Raw genomic sequence first — 19,793 nt, forward strand, 5'->3', positions numbered from 1 at the left:
TAAAATTGTAGAAAAATCCGCAATTTCTATAAGTTGATTATGGGGTGCTTATTTGAAAAAATACAAATTTAAACCAAAATCACGATTTCGCTTAAAACAATATTTGGCGCAATATTTACCTATTTGGCCATGAAACCGCAATTATATGTTAATGTTATCTAAACACTCAATTGATAAAAAAAAGTATTTATTAACATGTTTTATCAAACGCCTATGCGATTTTAAAAAGTAGCGATTTCAAAAACATAATTTTGAAAATGCAATTTTTAAAATTGCACTTATTGAAATTGCACTCCCGAACGGACCCGAAATATATTTTATTTAGTAAAACAACTTATAAACACTTTTTGTTAACTATTAATACGAATAATTACATTAAAAAAAAAAAAAAAAAAAAAAAATCCATCAAAATTTAAATACTTGCGGAACTAAACTCTCTTTTTATACTACGCTTGAAACACAAACAGCGTTAAAGAAGGAAGCGAAGTCGCGGAGAGCAGCAATAGCGATGGAGGGAGGAAAGAGCAAGAAGAATTCATCTCCTCTTTCGCTCGATCAATTCGTCTCCATAACCACCCCTCTCCTTGATTTGGAAAAGGTTGTGTCTGTCTGTGAGATTGAATTGTTTCATTTTTCCTTGTTGAAGTATAATGCTTTATGCTGCTGTGATATGTGTTTTGGACACGTAAACAAACATGTGGTGTGCGTTTTTGAAAATCTTGGTTTCTAATGACATGTTGCAGGAAGCTGAGATATCATCATCAATCAGCACAGGCGCGTCCAGAAATTTAGAGGCTGCTCAAAGGCGGGGCTCCACTATTCTCAATTTGAAGTGTGTAGATGCTCAGGTTTTTTCTCTTTTTTATTTTTATTTATTTATTTTTTTTTTTTTATTTTGTGTGATTTCTGCTATGTTTTAATTGGCATTTGCGAAATGGAAGTAAAGCAAATAGTAAATTTGTTCTACTAGATTATGATTGCGAAATGGCATACTAGATTATGGTCGTGTATTTTTCTTTTTCGAAATACAAATAGTAAATTAGCATTTGGGAGTCGGAAATGGTTGATTCTATCGTGAATTTGTCCTACTCTAGTACGCCAGTTGCTCGTGGTGTTTATTTTATGCCATGGATGAACCGTGATGGAAAATTCACTTTTGGCTCTTGTTATGAAGGTTTAAGATATTCTAATAGGACCCATTTCCTTGAAAGAGTACTTGGTGTTGTAAAGTCCGAATTTTTTTTTTTTTTTTTTCGTGTCGATAGGTGATGTGAGTAAAATTTTAACTACTGATAGTCTTATTATACGTGCTAATGTCCTTGTAAATTTTTTTTTTTTTGTACGAGTATAGTAGCGAACCGGTTGATCATCTATAACTGCATTGCACTTTTGCAAGAGATTTGAGATCTTTTCTTATTTTCTGTTTGTGGAATTCGTTTGGTAACGTTGAAGAGGCGATAGATGTCTATTTCAGTTAGAAAGGGTTGTTTGGTCAACATAAGAACAGTTTCATGTGGAATACAGATACTCTTTGCCTTATGTGGACGATTTGGAGAAAGAAGAATAATCGTTCTTTTAACGTCCTTGAAATGTCTTCAGTTGCGATCAAATCTGTTTTCTTGCTGTTATTTGTGGGGTTTCTTATATTTCTTTGGTTTCTGTGGATCTCTTGTGCCTTGGATTGAAATTGTTTAGGGGACTCTCTTTCTACACTCTACCTTCACATAAGTTTCTTCTCTTATTACTTGTCAAAAGAAAAAGAAAAAAATACAAAGATGCAAACTTTTGATTTCATCTCTTTTTCCTGCATTTTATTGGCAACCAAATGGAGCCTTGTGTTACCTGGATTTTCTTATAATTTGCTTTAACTTTGGTTCTGACAATAGACAGGACTAATGGGGAAAACTCTTCTTGAGTTTCAATCTACTAAAGGGGATGTTCTTCCTGCTCACAAGGTGAAGATTCCATGATTCCTATTGATTACTTGTTAATCCATTTTTCGATGTGATTCTTGTTCTTTATCGTACTAATCAGTGCAGTATGACTCATACTGAAGAAAACTGGGGTGCTTTTAAGTAGGCGTGCTAGAAAGATATCCTACCTTCAGCCTCTGGCTTCCTATCTCAATTTTTGTCCTTTTCTTTTGTGGTTGTAGTTTGGCACCCATGATGTGGTTGTTTTAAAACCGAACAAGGCTGATATAGGGTCTCCTGCACTTGGACAAGGTGTAGTTTACCGGTTAAAGGTAATTTCAAGAAACAGAATTTTGGGTGATTACTTATTGGTCGTGTTCTTTTCAGTTGTAGATCATCATCTTTGTAACTGCTTTCTTGTGCTGGTTGTTTGGTGTGTCTTGAACAGGACTCATCAATCACTGTTGCTTTTGATGACATTCCAGAAGATGGTTTGAATAGCCCTCTTCGTCTAGAGAAAGTGGCAAATGAGGTCTGATAAAAAAAATTTACTTAATGTTATTTCAAATCGGCTTGAATTGTTATGTAAGGCAGACAATAAGCTACTTCTAGATCATTTATTTTATTGGGATTAAGTATCTATGATGGAAATGGAATCTATACCACTTACAAGTTTGTAAGCTGTTCAAACTGTTGGATATTGGGAACAATATAGTTACCATGCTTTCTTACACCAAATCATATATGTCATCTATTTGTAAGTGAACTTACAATTTGGTTTCTAGTTTCTAAAAGTTACAAAGTCCACAAATGGAGATCTGGTATAAAAATTCTTGTGTCTCATGTTCTATGCTGGGGTTGTATCAACGTCAAATTTACCATGTGCTTATGGATATTCATTGGAAAAAATAAGTGCTGCAAAAACTAATTATCTATGCAGGTTACATACCGCAGAATGAAGGATGCTTTGATACAATTGAGTAAAGGTGTACAGAAGGGACCTGCGGCTGACCTCATTCCTGTTTTATTTGGAGAGAGGCCACCGACAGTGACCAAGAAGGATGTCAAATTCACACCCTTCAACTCCAACCTTGATCACTCTCAGGTGTGTATATTTTATCTTGTGTTTCCTTGTACACAATCATGATGTTTTCGTTATTTAGATTGTTTCTTATTACTAAGATATTTTTATTATTTACTATTTTCTGCCCTCAAAATAATTATTCCTTTGTAGTGAATGTAATCATGAAATAAGAGACATACAACCCCATTAAACGAATTCTGATAGGAACTGGTTGGTTTCTATCGAACTTTGAGACTACTTCCTTTAACTCTGAAAATTTTCTCAACTTCAGTCTAAATTGGATTGTTTATGGTTCATACATTCAATGTTCAAGTTTTGGAGTATAGATGCTCAACTATCTTAAAAATCAAAAACAGTCGGCCCATTGAAAACATGTGGATTTCTAAATCAGCACACTCCAATAATTTCTTCTTTGTTAAGTCACACACCAATGTGGATTTCTAATTCAGCTAACCCTAATATTTTTTTGTTAAGTCACATATGCACCCAATGGGTCTTGAAACCACAACCAAACCCTCACTCTAATATGATGTAGTTTTAATAACTACTTCTTGGCTATCCTGGGTCAGACTAGGCAACTTCCACTAGATATGTCACGGATGTTTAGGTTAGTTTAGAATATAACTGATATTGTGTTTCTTAAATTTGCACATGTTTATGTGTGCAGGAAGAATGCGTCTCTGCCGTCCTCTTTGCACATGTACTCTTGTATACCACTTGTGTACAAGGGTTGCACTACTTTTTACGCTATTTTTAGTATTACTAGTACTTATTTTTGGTAAAAAAATGGTGTCTTAGTGTGTTTGAGTACTTTCATCCATGCTTGCCTTTTTCTATGTGTGTATTGGACTTTTTGTGCACACTCCATTTCTCACATACTAAGGCACTTTGTCTCTCCCCCTTTCTTTTCTCCAAAGAAAGATGCCATTTCAAAAGCCCTGTCATCAAAGAATGTATTTTTGCTGCATGGGCCTCCTGGAACTGGAAAAACCACTACGGTGGTGGAGATCATCTTACAAGAAGTGAAACGTGGATCAAAGATTCTTGCATGTGCCGCTTCAAATATTGCTGTGGACAACATTGTTGAGCGGCTTGTTCCTCACAGGTAAAGTGATGCCTTGATTTATGGGGAAATCATTTTTAAACCGAAATTTTAGCTTAAAATTTAGAAGAGGAATGATAATAAGTATGTATTTTCCATAAACCCTTAGGTGGTCTTATTTTATTTTCAGTCAAGCTATATGATCACCCTTGACAGTTTTGGATCCTAAACACCAATATGCCTAGTGACAGGTTTTCTAAATTAGATAAGAAAATCTTTTAGTCATCGATCTCAGACCATTCATTTATGGTGCTGTTGCACTGTTGTCGAGGGCTTTCTTGAGTTCAATCAGTAGAGTAGTAGGGTAGGTTAATAGGGTTTGAAATGTCACCGCTTTGTTAACATCATTTACATGAAGTCCATGTCTAGAGTGGATTTTTCAAAACTAAGCATTCTTGGACAGATATGCATGCCAAATTTGTCATATATGTTTACTTAGATTATGTGCCTTTTGACTGATGAACAACTTTGATCGTATCTGTTAAACCAATGTGTCTGGGTTGTAGGATCCATCAATTGTATGTCATATATATATATATATATATATATATATATATATATATATATATGACATACAATATATATATATACATGGATGTGCATTAAATGCAACCAATGATCTCTATTTCCATTTCTTTTCCTAGAGTAAAGTTGGTGAGAGTAGGGCATCCTGCACGTTTACTACCTCAAGTATTGGAAAGTGCCCTGGATGCACAGGTATGTAAATTGTGAAGTTCAGTTTTTTTTAAAAAAAAAATTGATACCTCAACCTGGAATTCTTATCATCATGATAATGGTGTATTGCTAAATTTTATAATGTCATCTCATTCACATCATTTTACATGTTTGTGTATATCTTTCTATTATGCACATTGACGTTTCTCTCGTTGTATATGAGAGCTTGTCATGGGTACTTGAATATGAAGGTTGGATTTCTCTCATTGTATATTGTTAAAGAAACTGAAAGTCCGCTCCTTTTCCTTTTCCTGCTAAGTTGTCAAGATCAACTTATATTGCTTTCTGTGCCTTATCTATGTTAACATTCTTAAAATCCATTAATCCTTTCCTTTGATGTTTTGTAGTCACTGATTGTGGTACTGTGGGCCGGACATTCCTTCATTCCCTGAAATATTGCAATGCTGATGAAATAATTTTATTATTTTTCTATGTAGTGCTGTTTCCATACCTTCTAATCTTTTCTTTTTAGGTTTTACGGGGGGATAATAGTGCTCTGGCCAGTGACATTCGGAAGGAAATGAAGGTACAGATTCACAGTAGATTTGAAGGCAATTTTAATGCCCAAAAGTTATCAATGATTGCAGTTTCATTTATTCAAAAATGATTCTCTACGATAAGCTTTTTTGTCATATGATTCTAAGATAAACTTTCTATAACCAAAACTGTGGTATTCATTCATTGAGAGAGACTTGATATTTGCTTGGGCAACAATTGGTCGTTGCATGGTCTATTATTCATAAAAAAAACGTACACTTTGAATATTGGAAGCTATTCCTTTTATTGTGGTTCTTCCCATCAGCAGGGTTTTTCCTGAAAATTTCTTTTTGACACCGGAGTTCATTTTAGGCTTGTGAAATCAGATAATTTTCTCTTGTTATATGATGTTTCAACTTGCCCTTGCTTCATTTCTTCAGGCCTTAAATGGGAAACTGTTGAAAACCAAAGACAAAAACACAAGGAGAGACATCCAGAAGGAGCTTAGGACTCTTTCTAAAGAAGAGCGTAAAAGACAGCAGCTGGCTGTTAAAGATGTAATTGCAAAAGCAGATGTGGTATTGACAACCTTGACTGGGGCATTTTCCCGCAAGTTGGATAACACTACATTTGACTTAGTGATTATTGATGAAGCTGCTCAGGCACTTGAGATAGCATGCTGGATAGCTTTACTAAAGGTAATGTTACACACACATGAACACCAAAACAAGCATATGCACATCCACTATAGATGCAGTCATGGGGCACACCACGCTAAACCCAGATTTGTTATAATTTAGGGTTGATTACACTTATCCCCATCAACAACTACTTATTTATACGTTACCCTCATGTCACAGTCAACTCCTTCAACTACCAACCTTTAGCCAAAAAGCTCTTATGTTAGCCCAACTCGTTCAATCTGACAAAAAAACACATGTAAGATGCATGTGCTCTTTTTTCTATGAATTCATGAAAATGCCCTTAAATAAAATAATAATAATAATAATAATAATAATAATAATAATAATAATAATAAAAGAACAAAAAAGGGGTGCCCGTTGAACCACCCACAAGTACTAGGGGGTGGCCAATCCACCCCATGTGATTTGAGGGTGGTTTGGCCACTCCTAGGGGTGGCTAACCACCCCCCCCCCCCCCCCCCCCTCCTCCCCCCTTTTATTTGAATTTTAAGATTTTTTTTTCTTTTTTTTTTTTGAATTTTTTTAACTCTTAAGGATATTTAAGTAAATTTAGTTTCTAACCAAAGGGTTATTTTGTCATTTCACATTAAAAATAAGCATATGCATGTTACGAGTACATTTTTCCATCTAATTTAACGTGCTCGGCTAGCGGAAGGGTTTTTTTTAACCAATGATTGGTAGTTGAAGAAGGTTGAGTGTAATAAGTGGTAGTTCCTGAGGACAACATGTAAATGGGTGGTAAGCGAGAGGGGTTAAGTGTAATTAACCCTATAATTTATTGTCACATGTTTAACTCTTATTACCTTGGTCTTTGGATACATTTACCTATATTAGGAGAAAATGTGTCTTCAAAGATATGTAAATATAAAATATTTCATCTTCCACAATGTAGGTTGGTTGAAGGCTATAAAATGTCAATGAGGGTATTTTTGAGTATTGAGAATTAGCTTTAACAATGGATGACTTGTGTTTATTGCTAATTTTTTCAAAGTTGGTTTAATTGTGTTATGTCCTGAGATCAAAGGAAACCCAATGCCCAGTGAGGAAAAGATAATTATTATAATCCAGTTCAATATACACGTAGAGTGCATACTAGCACAGAGCACCAGTTAACAATCTGAGTTAATTGTTTAGGGTTCAAGATGTATACTTGCCGGTGACCATCTTCAGCTTCCTCCAACCATCCAAAGTGTTGAAGCCGAGAGGAAAGGTTTAGGAAGAACCCTCTTTGAGCGTCTTGCAGACATGTATGGAGATGAAGTCATGTCTATGCTCACCGTCCAGTACCGCATGCATGAGCTTATTATGAATTGGTCATCTAAAGAGCTTTACAGCAGTAAGGTGCTCAGGTCTTGTCTGGATGTTGGATCAAGGAGTATTTTATCAATCATGGATTGTAAAAGTTGGTAATATTTGTAAAGAAAAGGGAAGAAAAAAAGAAAGAAAGGAAATTCTGTTTGACATTGTGTAGTTACTTCTTATTACAGATTAAAGCCCATCCAAGTGTTGCTGCACATATGCTTTTTGATCTTGAGGGTGTGAAGAGGACCTCTTCAACAGAACCCACCCTTCTTCTCATAGACATAGCTGGGTATGCAGTGTACTGTTGTCATATGCTGAATAATACATGGTTCACAGTAATTGCTTAGGATTTCTACAGGAGGGAGCCTGAAACTGCCTTGATTGGTTTTCCTTTCTTTTTTCTCCTTAAAATTTGAAGTGGCATCAATCCTAAACAAGTCTACAAAAATCAGAAGAGGACATTGTCAACAAATGTCTTTTTGTATCTGTCACAATCAGCTGATAACGATCTCTTCCAGGTGTGATATGGAAGAAAAGAAGGATGAAGAAGATAGCACATTGAATGAGGGTGAAACTGAGATTGCTATGGCACATGCAAAGAGACTTGTTCAAAGTGGAGTCCAGGCTTCTGATATTGGAATTATTACCCCTTATGCTGCACAGGTATAAAAGTTTCTTTTGTTGGCTTTAAGTAGATATCTACTGATCATAAGTGTCACAATACAGTAATAACAATCAGGGATTAGAATAACTACCAGATAAAATAAGAGGTGTTTTCTTTCATGCACATACTTTAATACAATAGATATTCTTTCGTTATTTAGATTGTATCTAGTAATGCAGGTTGTGTTACTGAGGATATTGAGAGGCAATGAAGACAAGTTAAAGGACGTGGAAATCTCAACAGTTGATGGCTTCCAGGGACGCGAGAAGGAAGCAATTATAATTTCCATGGTTCGCTCAAACTCAAAGAAAGAGGTACGTAAGACACCTCCATTACTATTGCTAATCATTTCTTTAAAATATTTTAGATGGTAGGAATTTCAATTACTAGTCTATCGATAGTAATGGAGGTGTTTTAGGTACCTCTTTCTTTGACTATCAATCTTAGAATAGAAAGAAAAGAATTTCATTTCTTTCAAAACATTTCAGGTGGGGTTTCTGAGTGACAGAAGGAGAATGAACGTGGCAGTGACGCGAGCTAGGAGGCAATGTTGTCTTGTCTGTGACACTGAGACAGTGAGTAGTGATGCATTCTTAAAACGACTAATCGAGTATTTTGAGGAGCATGGCGAGTATCTAAGTGCCTCAGAGTATCAAAATGAATAAGCAAAGATATGTAGCTGTTGGGGCATATCAATCTGTTGGTTTGGGTTTGGCGGTAGAGAAGAGTTGATCTGGATGCAGTATGTAAGACCTCTCACTAATCATATTTGAAGTGAAATAAAATTCACTTTATTGATGATAATTCTAAAATCCTCTAGATGAAAATGTTGTTTCAATTTGTTGTTGTTGACCTTTAAAGTTGTCTGAAAAACAGGCTGATTAGGCACACCTTGTTCGTCTCTATCATCAATAGACTTTTTTCAGATTTTATTTTGTGTCAAAAGTAGAAGACCACTTATCTTGACTTTACAGAACAAACCTTCTTTAACATAGCAAAAAAAAAAAAAAAAAACAAATGTAAAATCATACTAAATGCGATCAAGTTGCTTGGACTATTTAAAATATTTTTATGGTAATGCCTGAATCTCCTCATGAAGGAATGGGTGAAAAAAAAAAGGATGTTGAACAACCACATTTATCATTGACAGGGAATTGTGAAAAAGCTCACAGGAATATTTCACTATAAAGTTTCACATTTTTGACCTTTTCATAATGGCTGGGAATGTTTCATTAGAATGTCTACATCCATTTTTTTTTTTGGTTGAGCTTTTGCCCCAAGAGTCATCTTCACTGCTTGCTGTTTTAAGCCAAACTTCATACTTGAGCAGACTTGAGATATATTGAAATCCTGATTATTTAATTGACAACTACAAGAGGAATCTTGTCTTCTCTGCGACAACCTAATTTTTTCCCATTTTGTTTCCCTTTCATACTATATTGTTTAATCCTTGAAATGACCAATTTGTAGCAAACAAATACGATGTTTTGATTGGCTTATGTTTCTTTCTATACCCCTTTTCATACATGTTCGCTGTAAGTTCCTCAGTCAAGTCAAAAACTAAGCTAAACATGCAAAGAAAGCCCTTATATTGATTGTGAAAAATGCCCCAATCTTCTTATCAGTTCAAATAAACCATTGCCTAAGAACCAAGGCCTCTCTTTCTCTCTCTTTGTCTCTCTCGTAGTCAACGAAAAACTGATGGAAATGCTACTAACATAAAAATGATGAACTAGCAGTAGATTTCAAGCCAAACTGAACTATAGCATAGCCTGAGTGGTAATAGATTTGCCTATATCTGACTAATTCTCATCTCAACTGAAGCTAAATCCTATTCCTTCCAAAATCAGCTGATCCTCTTCAGAAATCCCAAATGGAAGTAGGGAAACTCAGCTCTTCATTAAAATCATAAACTTGGAGGTTACTGGCTTCTGCTCCTTGATCTGCAATCCCATGCATCTCGATCAGTGTATCCCAATTGAAAGCCTTGTCAGCAAAGGCCCCGAGTTCGTCACCATAATTGTTCAACGAAACATCCGGCGCCACAAAGCTTCCTGCGACATCGGTTGCTTCTGAGTCGGACTGTCTCTCCTCCTTCAGTATACCCAGCTGCTGAAGAAACTCATTGAGATCAATCTGTGGTTTCTCCTCACAAGCTCCCAGCATCTTGTCTGATGAAATTTCTGCATCTTTCTCCTTCACTGCTGGATTTTCCACATGGGTTTTGTCACTCATGGTCTGGACTGAAGATGTACTGGAAGAGGGGGTTTGGCCTTGAACTCCATTTTGCTTAAGTTCTTGAAGCCTCTGATGAATGACATGAACACTAGGTTGGGCATTGATATTGAGTAACCCACAAGAAGGAAACATGGAAATGAAATTCTTGGAAGGAAACCATTTGAACTTGTGAGATTTGATTAGAGGATTGGAGTTGGGTTGAAGATGGGGAAGATTGAGATAAGCATCTGGCCCATACAATCTCCTTGCAGCCTCATCATAAGCCATGGCAGCCTCCTCAGCTGTGGCAAAAGAGCCTAACCAGAGTCTAGTTCTCTTCTTAGGCTCTCTTATTTCAGCCACCCATTTGCCCCAAGTTCTTTGTCGAACGCCTCGGTACTCGCACGAGGCGTTCTGAGGGCCACCTTTGCCTCTTGTCGGGCCTTTCTTCCATGGCTTCAATGGAGATCTTTTGCCATTTTCCATGGCTTGTTTTAGGAAGCTAAGTGAGGAAGTGTGAGTGAGAGAGTTGAAAGGCGCGGGATATGTAGGAAGTGAGCAGATTGGTTTAAATGTGTTCACGTTTGGGGAAACCTTTTTTTCCAGCCCATTTGACCGTTAGTCCCAAATCCTACTCTTCTGGTATTTTTTAAGCATGGCGCTTTGGAATGGTGTGCAAGCATTAATGGATGTGAGGATGGATCTACTCGTGTTACTTGTGATCAATGCATAATTTCACCCCTCATTTAAACTTTTTTTTTTTTTTTTTCACAAAAAATGATTCAAAAAAATAAAGGTTAAAAAAGTTACTGATGGGTCGCATTCCAAATCCTGATGGCTTGAAAAAAAAAAGAAAAAAAAAAAAAAAAAAAAAAAAGAGAAATATATTTAAGTAGAATTATAGAAATGCAAAAAACAATTTAATATTAGGTTAGGTAAGTTTGTTTTCATTTCTTATTAATGTCATATAGGACGCCCTTATCGGCTATGGATGGCATTGGCAAAGATCTCTAAAAAAAAGTCAAACTCATTTCTTCACATTACCAAACAACTTTCTTTACTTTTCTTTCACACAAAATTCAAAACTCATTTCACATTTATATCACATCAATTGATTTCTTCTCCCTTTCTCCTCTCAAAACTTTTTACCAAACAAATTAGAATGACTTTTTTTTGGCGAAGTAAGGATTTAATTTTAGGTTGTATGACATTAAAAAGACTATTGAATTGAAATAATTGATACCTTCTATAGTTGAAGTATCCTACAAGTATGTGTGTTCTAACTTCTAAAAATTTGCTGCTTTTAAGATATGTCAAGTATACACTTGTTATTATAGTATAGTTAGATCCAAACCCATAAATTTAAGTTTTGAGTTAAGTGGTGTCTCAACATATTATATTATTGTCTCATTAAAAGACTTTCTTATAAGATAGACTACAACTCATATTAATACATTCCAATTTTCATAATCTCACTCTATATTTCTGATCTATGTTTTTTTTTCTTTTTCTTTTTTTTTTCTTCTAATAGGTGCCATTAGAGTGATGAGGAAGTGGCAATTGAAGAATAGTAAGCTTGCATTGAATGTTGAGGTGGTGATGGAATATTTTGTAAAGACTGCTTTTTGAATCATGAAGTGAATGTTTAGAGAAAGTGGATGCTTTGAATGAGGTCTGACTATCTCTTCCTTGGATTCTATGGGCGTTGGTTCTCCATAAATCTAATTTTTAGTGAGTGAGTGAGAGAGAGAGAGAGAGAAGGACTATCAATAAGACCCACCTCACTACATTTTTCATTTTCACGAGCTCTATTTCACATGTTTTCCTGCCATTCATAACCTGATTCCCGGGACTCCCTTCATCTTTATCCCATGCTTCCTCTCTCTCTCTCTCTCTCTCTCTCTCCCAAAATGGAAGTACATTACTTAACACTAAGGCCTGCAAATGCCAAAATCATGATGATGATGACATTACATAGCCATGATTAACATTTACTTGATGATCATCTCGGTAACGGGACTGATAAAGGCTTTAATTTATATCTTGTGCCTGTGCGTGCAAAACACAAGATAGAAGCGTTACTCAAATTATAATATTGATTAGAATCTTTATAACAAGTTAATTTTGTAAAGATTTTTAACATAAACAAAATCGCATGACTTGCTAAAGAGCATATGAGTAAGAGATATGACATCTACATTAGGTGGTGTAAGATCTTTTATAACGTAGAAAAGGCTACTGTGAGCTCTCCTCCATTTTAGGTTAAGTAGCCATAAGATGCATGAACATAACCATCATATGGCAAATTGTACGAGGAATCTATGCCCAAAAGTTAGTTCTAGAAGATAAATATACATGAACATTTTTATTTATTTGTTGGCAAGTTTTGAGTATCAACACAGAAAAGTTTAAAGTTATAAATTTCTCTCCTTAGTTTTTTTTAGTTAATAAATAAGGAAAAAAAATGGAAGATAAGAGATTACACAGATCGGTTTATCCTATTATTAATTCCTACAGAAGAAAGAAAATGACAAGTGATGGGAATGCTTCCAAAAAATCTATTGGAAGCGGTCCATTTAGCAAGCTAGTGTGATATAAAGTTTGCATTTTAGGGGATATTCGAAGCAGTTCAAATGTGGAAGCAATGGAGTTGCAGGTGAATGAATGTAAAATATATTAGCTCTGTTGATAGGCAGGACAATAGTAAGGAAATCTCATTCTAAGCAAAAAGAGTTGCAGCCAAAGAAGGAATCTCTTTCCCTAATTTGAGTGGGTTTCATTGATAAAAATTTGCCAACTTTGATTGAAGTGTTGTTGATGCTTCTTGAGTTATCAGCTGAATTTCATTTATAATGTATTTACTATTTAGACAAGAGACACCAATCAATTTTCTTTTAAACTGAGTTAAAGAAAATTTATCTAATTTAGTCTATTAAACTTACATGTGTCTAAAATATATGTAGAATCAATCACATACTCTATTAAAAATGCATGTAAGAATCACATACATTTTAAACATGTGTCGGTTTCGTAAGAAAACATGTCCATCTTGTGATGGTGTGTGTCCAGATCCAATTTGTCTCCATTTTTAAGTTGAACAAATGGCAAGGCCCACCAGCTATAATGAGATTCCTTGCACTTAGGTGCTCAAATAGAGAAAGGGGCTGCATGTTATGTGATGTGAGAGGGCGCTTGGGCCTCCACCCTGCCCCAAGCAAGATGAGTCTGGGTTGCCCTCTCTCATAAAGTCTATTAGTGTTTTTTTTTTCGCGCCTTACGAAGCAGGCGTCACTAGTTCGAATTTCCCTCCCCGTCTTGTGTGAACGTATAAAAATAAAAAATAAAAAACTATTAGAGTATTACAAGATAGGATTTATTTATTTATTTTTGTGAGTTAAAAGATAGGATTCAATTAATCTAAACGTTGACCATCAGAAGCATAACAATAATTAGTAAACAAGTGACATATCAGAAGCACACTAAAAGGGAAATATTGTATTCACTATATGCAATTTTTAATCTTTGTGAGTAAAGAATTCATTAAAAGCGCAAGGGACGCAACCTAAGTGCATAGTATACAAGAGAGAACCTAGCAAGATCAAGAAAGAGGAAAAAGAGCACAAAAATCTACAATGTTATAGATATTAACAAGGGCATTAGTAGATATTAACAAGAGCACAAAAATCTACATTGTTATAGATATTAACAAGGGCATTAGTAGCTTAGTTTAAACCAGGATAAAGCGCAGCTCATTTCGACTTCGGGCTTCATTTGCACATGTTCCTCCATTTATCCTTAAGGTCTATTGTTGTACGACTACCCAGAAACACATCGCCACCAAATTCTAAAATCTTCTTTCATGGAATCCTCTGTCATTGGCGTTCGAAAATTTCTGCGTTCCCTCCTACAGTTAGAAAAGAAAATCAAGAATAGAATTTAAAACATATAAAAAACTCTAATTAAAAATCCATTAAAATATATATTTAAAAAATAAAAAATAAAAAATGAAAGGACTGTGATTGTACATCTCGCCAATGAAATCTCTAAAGATTGGTACCAAATGGAAGCCACATGAGTATACAAATTAATGACACTGCCTGCTAGCAACACTTACATCAGATGCATATCAAACAAATATAGAAACCATGGCATTCTGAAAGCTAAATATAAAATCTATAAAACCAAAAATAAAACTGAATACAAATGCACTACAATTAATGATGACTAGATACAAAATGTGATAAGTAAAACTATGAAATTTAAAATAAGTTGTCAATAGGAAGGGATCCATGCAAACAATAAAACAAGTACCTCTAGTATCTCTTCCTCCTCGGCTGTCCATAGAACCTTCTTTCGCCTCAGCTTAGGACTTGCTGGGTATTTTCTGCAAAATAAAACAAGGTTCTTTATCAATGAAGGAAGATGATAATCAAAAAGAAAAGATTTGGTATGTAAACAACTTACTAATGCGTCTCTTGCCCCCGGACTCTTATGGGACTTATTTTTTTCATCTTCAGAAGTGGACTCTGTCTGATCATTCTCATGACTTTTTACGAGAGGATCCTCATCTTCATTTTGTCTTGAAAGACTATGCTTTTCTCTGTGCAATCTCTCTAGAACTTCCTTTTGCTGATGCTCCAAACCCGCACGAACAAACTTACTTAGTTCTTTCCTTGCCAAGGAGGCATTTTTCTTAGCTTCAAGGTACTCTGAAATAGCAAGTGAATAATCACAGAACGGGCAGTAAAAGTTACCATTGTTGTCAAATCTGGGAGACGAACCCAAACAGATCTCATGAACCACCAATGGGCAATGACTTGTGTTGCATACTAACAACTGACCGCCTTCATTACACTTCACACACAAATTTGTGTCTGTCCAACCAGCTAACGAATCATGACTAAATGTGCACTCAGAGCTCAAGAAATCATGTTTTTTCATGGAGACATCAATGTGATCCTTGTGATACCCATCACTATCACTTGATGTCCCAGCTTCACAACAGCGATCCATATCCTCTTCAGCTTCATAATCAATGATCTTCTGCTGGGCTCCATCCAGGGATGCGGCATGTGGTGCTTTTAGTAGAACATCATGTTCAAAGTTACATTGAGATTCATTTTTTCGAGTCTTTTCCAGGAGAGGACCACTTGAAGTTCTAGGTTTAGCACGTTGCTCACTACCGTCTCTGACTTCATCAATAGAGTTCCTTTGACAAGGCTTATCTACAGATGTGTCTTGACCCATCATAGTGGCACTATAAGGAGGAAGAGAACCAGTTAATGTTCTCCGTTCAGCACAATGTTCACTATCATCTTTTACTTCGTCAACAGAGATATTTTGATGAGGTTCATCTCCGCATGTATCTGGATGCATCATAGTGGCAGAAACAGGAATCTCCAATTGAATACGATGCAATTCATCATCGGAGCTGTGCCCACATCTCATTGAGGCAGTATACTCATCATTAACATCCCCTGTAACCCTGCCTTCTTCCAGAGTTCCCATCTGATCTTTAGCCAGGTTACAACCTTCTTGTTCAACAACTGGAATATTGCTTTCAGATAAATGTTTTAACAGTTCAGTCGCATGTACAGGAACTGAGTTCTCTTCTATGGACTGACTTGAAGAAGTGGTACTTTGCTTCTGCTTCTTGGCATTTATATAAGGATCACCACAATCATTTAAAATATTTTGGTGTACATGGAAGTCTCCAACCATGTTTTCAGTAGCCAGTGCATTCTTTTTCCTCTTAGAGGGCAATAAATTTCCATCATGTGGATCACTTTCCAGTAGCTTTGATGCTCCTATGTGTTGAGCATCAAAGCAGCTCCCATTAACTCTCCATGTAAGCGGGTTGTGATTACCATTATTCGTAAGTATTCTGTCACCTGCATTTGTAAATGCCAATCCACTCTTTTCCTTCAAGTAATCAGTACGTGGGTGATTGAGAACTTCTGTGGGTGATTGAGAAGGCTCTTCTTGTGAAGGCTCTTCTGCAGGCTCTTCCACATAAACTTCTGTGGGTGATTGAGAACTCATCATCACTGGAGACCTGACTTCAAATGGAACTTCCTCAACTTTAGCATCATTCACAAATATATGCAATCTGGTTTTCTTCCCACTAGCCACTTCTTTGAGAATGTTCATGATGTCTTTGTCTTCAATAAGTTCACGTATGTAGTCATTGCTTTCATCATCACACTTGTAGTACAACCTCAACCTTGGAATGTCGTTGTAGTTGTAGTTGTACTCTAAGTACACTTCCAATATGGTGGTTATATCCCCAAAACATAGTTTGTCTGCATCCAAACCTTCTACAAGCATCACATCACCTCCCACATATTCCAAATCCGGTCCACTAAAGAATCCATGATGGTGAATGAAAAGATCAACAATAGATGCAGCCATGGACAACAAACAGGTATTTTAGCCATTCCTGTAACTGGACTCATACATGCAAATTAAACTCTAGGAACCTAAAACAGTAAATTCAACATTCAAGATAATACAAACAAGAATAGGAAACTTTAACACATACATGCAGTAGGCCCATTGAATAAATTACTCATAAAAGTTGAAGTCCAAAATTCAAGATAATACAAACAATAATAAAAAAAATTTTACATGCAGAAACAACAAAGTAAATAAAGTAATCATAAAAGTTGAATATCAATGTACACCAACCAAACAACAATCCAAAAAAGTATTCATTTTTAGGCAATCAGAAAAACAATCCAAATAACACGTGCCGTAAAGCCCATACCAACAATATAAATACATGTGTGGTTCTTCATTATTTTCAAACTAACTCGAAATCAATAAAAACAACCCCAAAATAACATACCACGAGTCAGAGTATATATGCAGATGGGCTCGTTGGCTTCGGGGAAGACTTGACGGGATCGTGGGTTTCTCGGATTGTGGAAGAACGGACTTAGGGTCTGAACGAAGGCTGGGGAATCATCGTTGCCAGAGGTTGGTTCAGTGATTTGCAGGGAGTTGTTTGGGTTACAAAATTCTGGTATTTCTCTTTTAGGCTCTGTTTTTTCGGTTTTTTTTTTTTTTTTTTACAGGTGAGAGGAAGAAGATGGTGAGAAGAAAGTTGATAAAATGGGAAGGTGGGAAAGTAAATAATAATATGGAGTGGCAGGGTAAATGTGACTTGGCTTGAAGAGAAGTGCCGTTGCATAACTCTTTCCTGCCAAGCGCTTGGCTCAATGCTTCAGAACACCAGCTTTACGTCCAATCCGCTACAGTAACTGGCCAAGCGTTGCCCAACGGTGTTTTTCTTTCTTCTGTATTTGTATCAATGAAGAAAAAAAATTCTCTCTTGTGGAAGAAGAAAAAATTGATTTTCACGTAAAAACGCCAGCAAAGCACAAAAATACGAAGAAAAAAAAAATTCTAGAAGAAAGAAACTGTCGTCCATAAATTCATATTTGATTCACATATGTTTTTTTTTTCTTTTTTTCTTTCAATTAGATAATTATTTTTTATCTTTTATTTTTAAGTTAACATTTTTAGTGTTAGGCCTTTTGAAAGTTCAACAACATTGTGCATGCATTATACCGTAAAGCAATATGTTTGAATTTTTAATTGAATTTATTTATTTTTATAAAAAAATTAATGTCAAATGTTGATTTTTGACATTAATTCTATTTAGCTTTCATTTTATAAATTATCTTTGGTGATTTTGTAGTGCATCATGTTTGTTCATCATAATAAGGAATAGTGCGAGTAATTGTAAATTTAGTAATTTTTAGTTCTTAATCAATTACAGATGAATTCACCTCAAATGACACCTTTATCAGGTAGTGCTTCTTGTTATCTATCTTTGCCTCTAGACACTCCAATGACTCTCATAGAAATTGAGGATGTAGAAATATCTGGTGCTAGTTTTATGCCAATTGATGGTCGTGGTGGTGGTGGACGACCACCACTCCCTAGGAAAAAAAGAAATGTGACGAACAAATCTGCAGCATGGGACCATTTCACTAGAGATAAAAGTATTCCTGATGATGATCAAATTGCAATTATTGTAGAGCTTCCTATAAATGTCATCCAAAAAACAATGGCACATCATCCATGTTGTATCATGTGAACTCATGCCAAAAGTACAAGAGTATAAAGGCTAAGCAAGATAGGTCTCAATCTAAGTTCACTTTTGGGGCCAAGCAAGATGGTACTGGTAACAACCTCATGATTGCCAATTATTTGAGAAGGTTATTAGGGAAACACTTTGCAAAATGATTATTGTTGATAAAATGCCGTTTATAACGATGGAGGGAAAGGGATTTCAAAACTTTGTCAAGGCTCTTGAGCCTCGATTTAAGATTCCTTTTCGCTATACAGTGATAAATGATTGTCTCAAGCTATATGTAAAGGATAAAAACACATAGAAGAATACATTTTTATAACTGGTCAAAGGGTTTGTTTAACTACCGACACGTGGACTTCAATTCAGAATATGAATTATATGTGTCACTGGACATTTCATTGATCCTAATTGGACATATCATAAAAGAATATTAGCATTTCGTCGAGTGTCGGATCATAAGGGGCAAAAAATTGCGAAAGAATTAGAAGAGTGGTTTGGTTGAATGGGGGATTCATAGGATGCTGACAAGTGATAATATCAGTTAACAATGCAAGTGCTAATAAAACTGCAATTGATTTTTTTTTTTAAAAAAAAAAAAACTACGTCCAATAAGGAAGTTGTTTGTCATCACGAGTTTATTCATATGTGATGTTTTGCACATATTCTTACTATAAGTGTGCATGAGGGTTTGAAGGATGTTGTCGATTCAATCATAAAGATTCGAAATATGGTGAAGTATGTGAAGTCTTCCCTCCAAAAATTGGCCCTCTTTAAGTCTTGTGCGAAAAGAAAAAGCGTTGAGCGTAATGCTTCATTAAAACTTGATGTTTCCACTAAATGAAACTCTACTTATATCATGTTGGAGATGACAAAAAAGTATCAAAGGGCCTTTGAACTTATGCTAGATGAAGATCGACATTTTTTGAATTATTTGTATGATGATGGTGTAGGAAAAAACAGGTTGGGAATTCTGATTGATGATGATTGGTACAATATCCGTCAATTTATTAAGTTCTTGCAAGTATTTTATGATGTCACAGTGAAAATATTTGGTTCTATGTACTTCCAACTTATTTTTCAACATATTATATTCTGTTTATTCATGTTTGACAGAATATTTTGAAAGTAGTGGTCCTTTGTTGAGTACAACGGCGAACATAATGAAAGTAAAATATGATAAATATTGAGGAGATGTCGAGAAGATTAACCCATTGTTGTTTGTGGCTACTTTGTTTGATCCACGTTACAAGATGATTGCTTTAGAATATTAAATTCGACTTACTTTTGGGGTTGAGAAAGCAAAACGGATGGATACTCAACTAAAATGGGTATTGGGTTGGTTATATGAGCACTATTCTAATGGTTATAAAAATGTTGGAAGTGAATCTATATTGTCAAATGATGAAGGGGTGAGAAGTGGTACAACATCAATGGGTAGTTCTAAGTCTAAATCATCGGTTATGACTAGGTATGCACCATGCCACCTAATTAAAT

At 35.5% G+C, this 19,793-nt stretch overlaps 3 protein-coding genes across 4 annotated transcripts; 1 reads left to right on the forward strand and 2 right to left on the reverse strand.

Annotated features, from left to right (window-relative positions):
* Nucleotides 1-463: 463 nt before the first annotated feature.
* Nucleotides 464-8,913, forward strand: LOC132191835 (DNA-binding protein). Of its 2 annotated transcripts, XM_059606948.2 has the most exons (15): nucleotides 464-598; nucleotides 744-848; nucleotides 1,887-1,955; nucleotides 2,156-2,245; nucleotides 2,362-2,445; nucleotides 2,854-3,018; nucleotides 3,915-4,102; nucleotides 4,744-4,816; nucleotides 5,307-5,360; nucleotides 5,752-6,009; nucleotides 7,150-7,356; nucleotides 7,503-7,606; nucleotides 7,836-7,980; nucleotides 8,161-8,295; nucleotides 8,470-8,913. In XM_059606948.2, the coding sequence occupies exons 1-15, from the start codon at nucleotides 509-511 to the stop codon at nucleotides 8,644-8,646; spliced, it is 1,944 nt and encodes a 647-aa protein (XP_059462931.2). In that variant the 5' UTR covers nucleotides 464-508; the 3' UTR covers nucleotides 8,647-8,913. The 2 variants fall into 2 exon arrangements, with proteins under 2 accessions (XP_059462931.2, XP_059462932.2); XM_059606949.2 differs by lacking the exon at nucleotides 8,470-8,913 and having other exon boundaries at nucleotides 8,153-8,242.
* A 698-nt stretch (nucleotides 8,914-9,611) lies between these two features.
* Nucleotides 9,612-10,684, reverse strand: LOC132162044 (Integrase-type DNA-binding superfamily protein). Its single transcript, XM_059572292.2, has one exon. The coding sequence runs from the start codon at nucleotides 10,682-10,684 to the stop codon at nucleotides 9,842-9,844; it is 843 nt and encodes a 280-aa protein (XP_059428275.2). The 3' UTR covers nucleotides 9,612-9,841.
* A 3,330-nt stretch (nucleotides 10,685-14,014) lies between these two features.
* Nucleotides 14,015-16,609, reverse strand: LOC148583270 (uncharacterized). The gene is made up of 5 exons (XM_088511062.1): nucleotides 15,483-16,609; nucleotides 14,697-15,353; nucleotides 14,510-14,582; nucleotides 14,313-14,371; nucleotides 14,015-14,102 (listed from the first exon to the last, which is right to left on the reverse strand). The coding sequence occupies exons 1-5, from the start codon at nucleotides 16,607-16,609 to the stop codon at nucleotides 14,015-14,017; spliced, it is 2,004 nt and encodes a 667-aa protein (XP_088367188.1).
* Between the last annotated feature and the right edge of the window lie 3,184 nt (nucleotides 16,610-19,793).

The sequence above is a fragment of the Corylus avellana genome, chromosome 10 (genome assembly GCF_965113065.1).
Source record: "Corylus avellana chromosome 10, dhCorAvel1.hap1.2, whole genome shotgun sequence".
In the NCBI taxonomy this organism is placed as follows: Eukaryota; Viridiplantae; Streptophyta; class Magnoliopsida; order Fagales; family Betulaceae; genus Corylus; species Corylus avellana.

Excerpts from the sequence above, each read along its gene's own strand:
- LOC132191835 (XM_059606948.2), top strand. The coding sequence starts at position 509 with ATGGAGGGAGGAAAGAGCAAGAAGAATTCATCTCCTCTTTCGCTCGAT. Across the intron at positions 849-1,886 it reads TGAAGTGTGTAGATGCTCAG|ACAGGACTAATGGGGAAAAC; the intron begins GTTTTTTCTCTT and ends TTCTGACAATAG. Across the intron at positions 4,817-5,306 it reads AAAGTGCCCTGGATGCACAG|GTTTTACGGGGGGATAATAG; the intron begins GTATGTAAATTG and ends TTTTCTTTTTAG.
- LOC132162044 (XM_059572292.2), bottom strand. The coding sequence starts at position 10,684 with ATGGAAAATGGCAAAAGATCTCCATTGAAGCCATGGAAGAAAGGCCCG.
- LOC148583270 (XM_088511062.1), bottom strand. The coding sequence starts at position 16,609 with ATGGCTGCATCTATTGTTGATCTTTTCATTCACCATCATGGATTCTTT. Across the intron at positions 15,354-15,482 it reads CATTGTGCTGAACGGAGAAC|TTCAAGTGGTCCTCTCCTGG; the intron begins ATTAACTGGTTC and ends TAAACCTAGAAC. Across the intron at positions 14,103-14,312 it reads TTGTTTGATATGCATCTGAT|GAGGGAACGCAGAAATTTTC; the intron begins GTAAGTGTTGCT and ends TTCTAACTGTAG.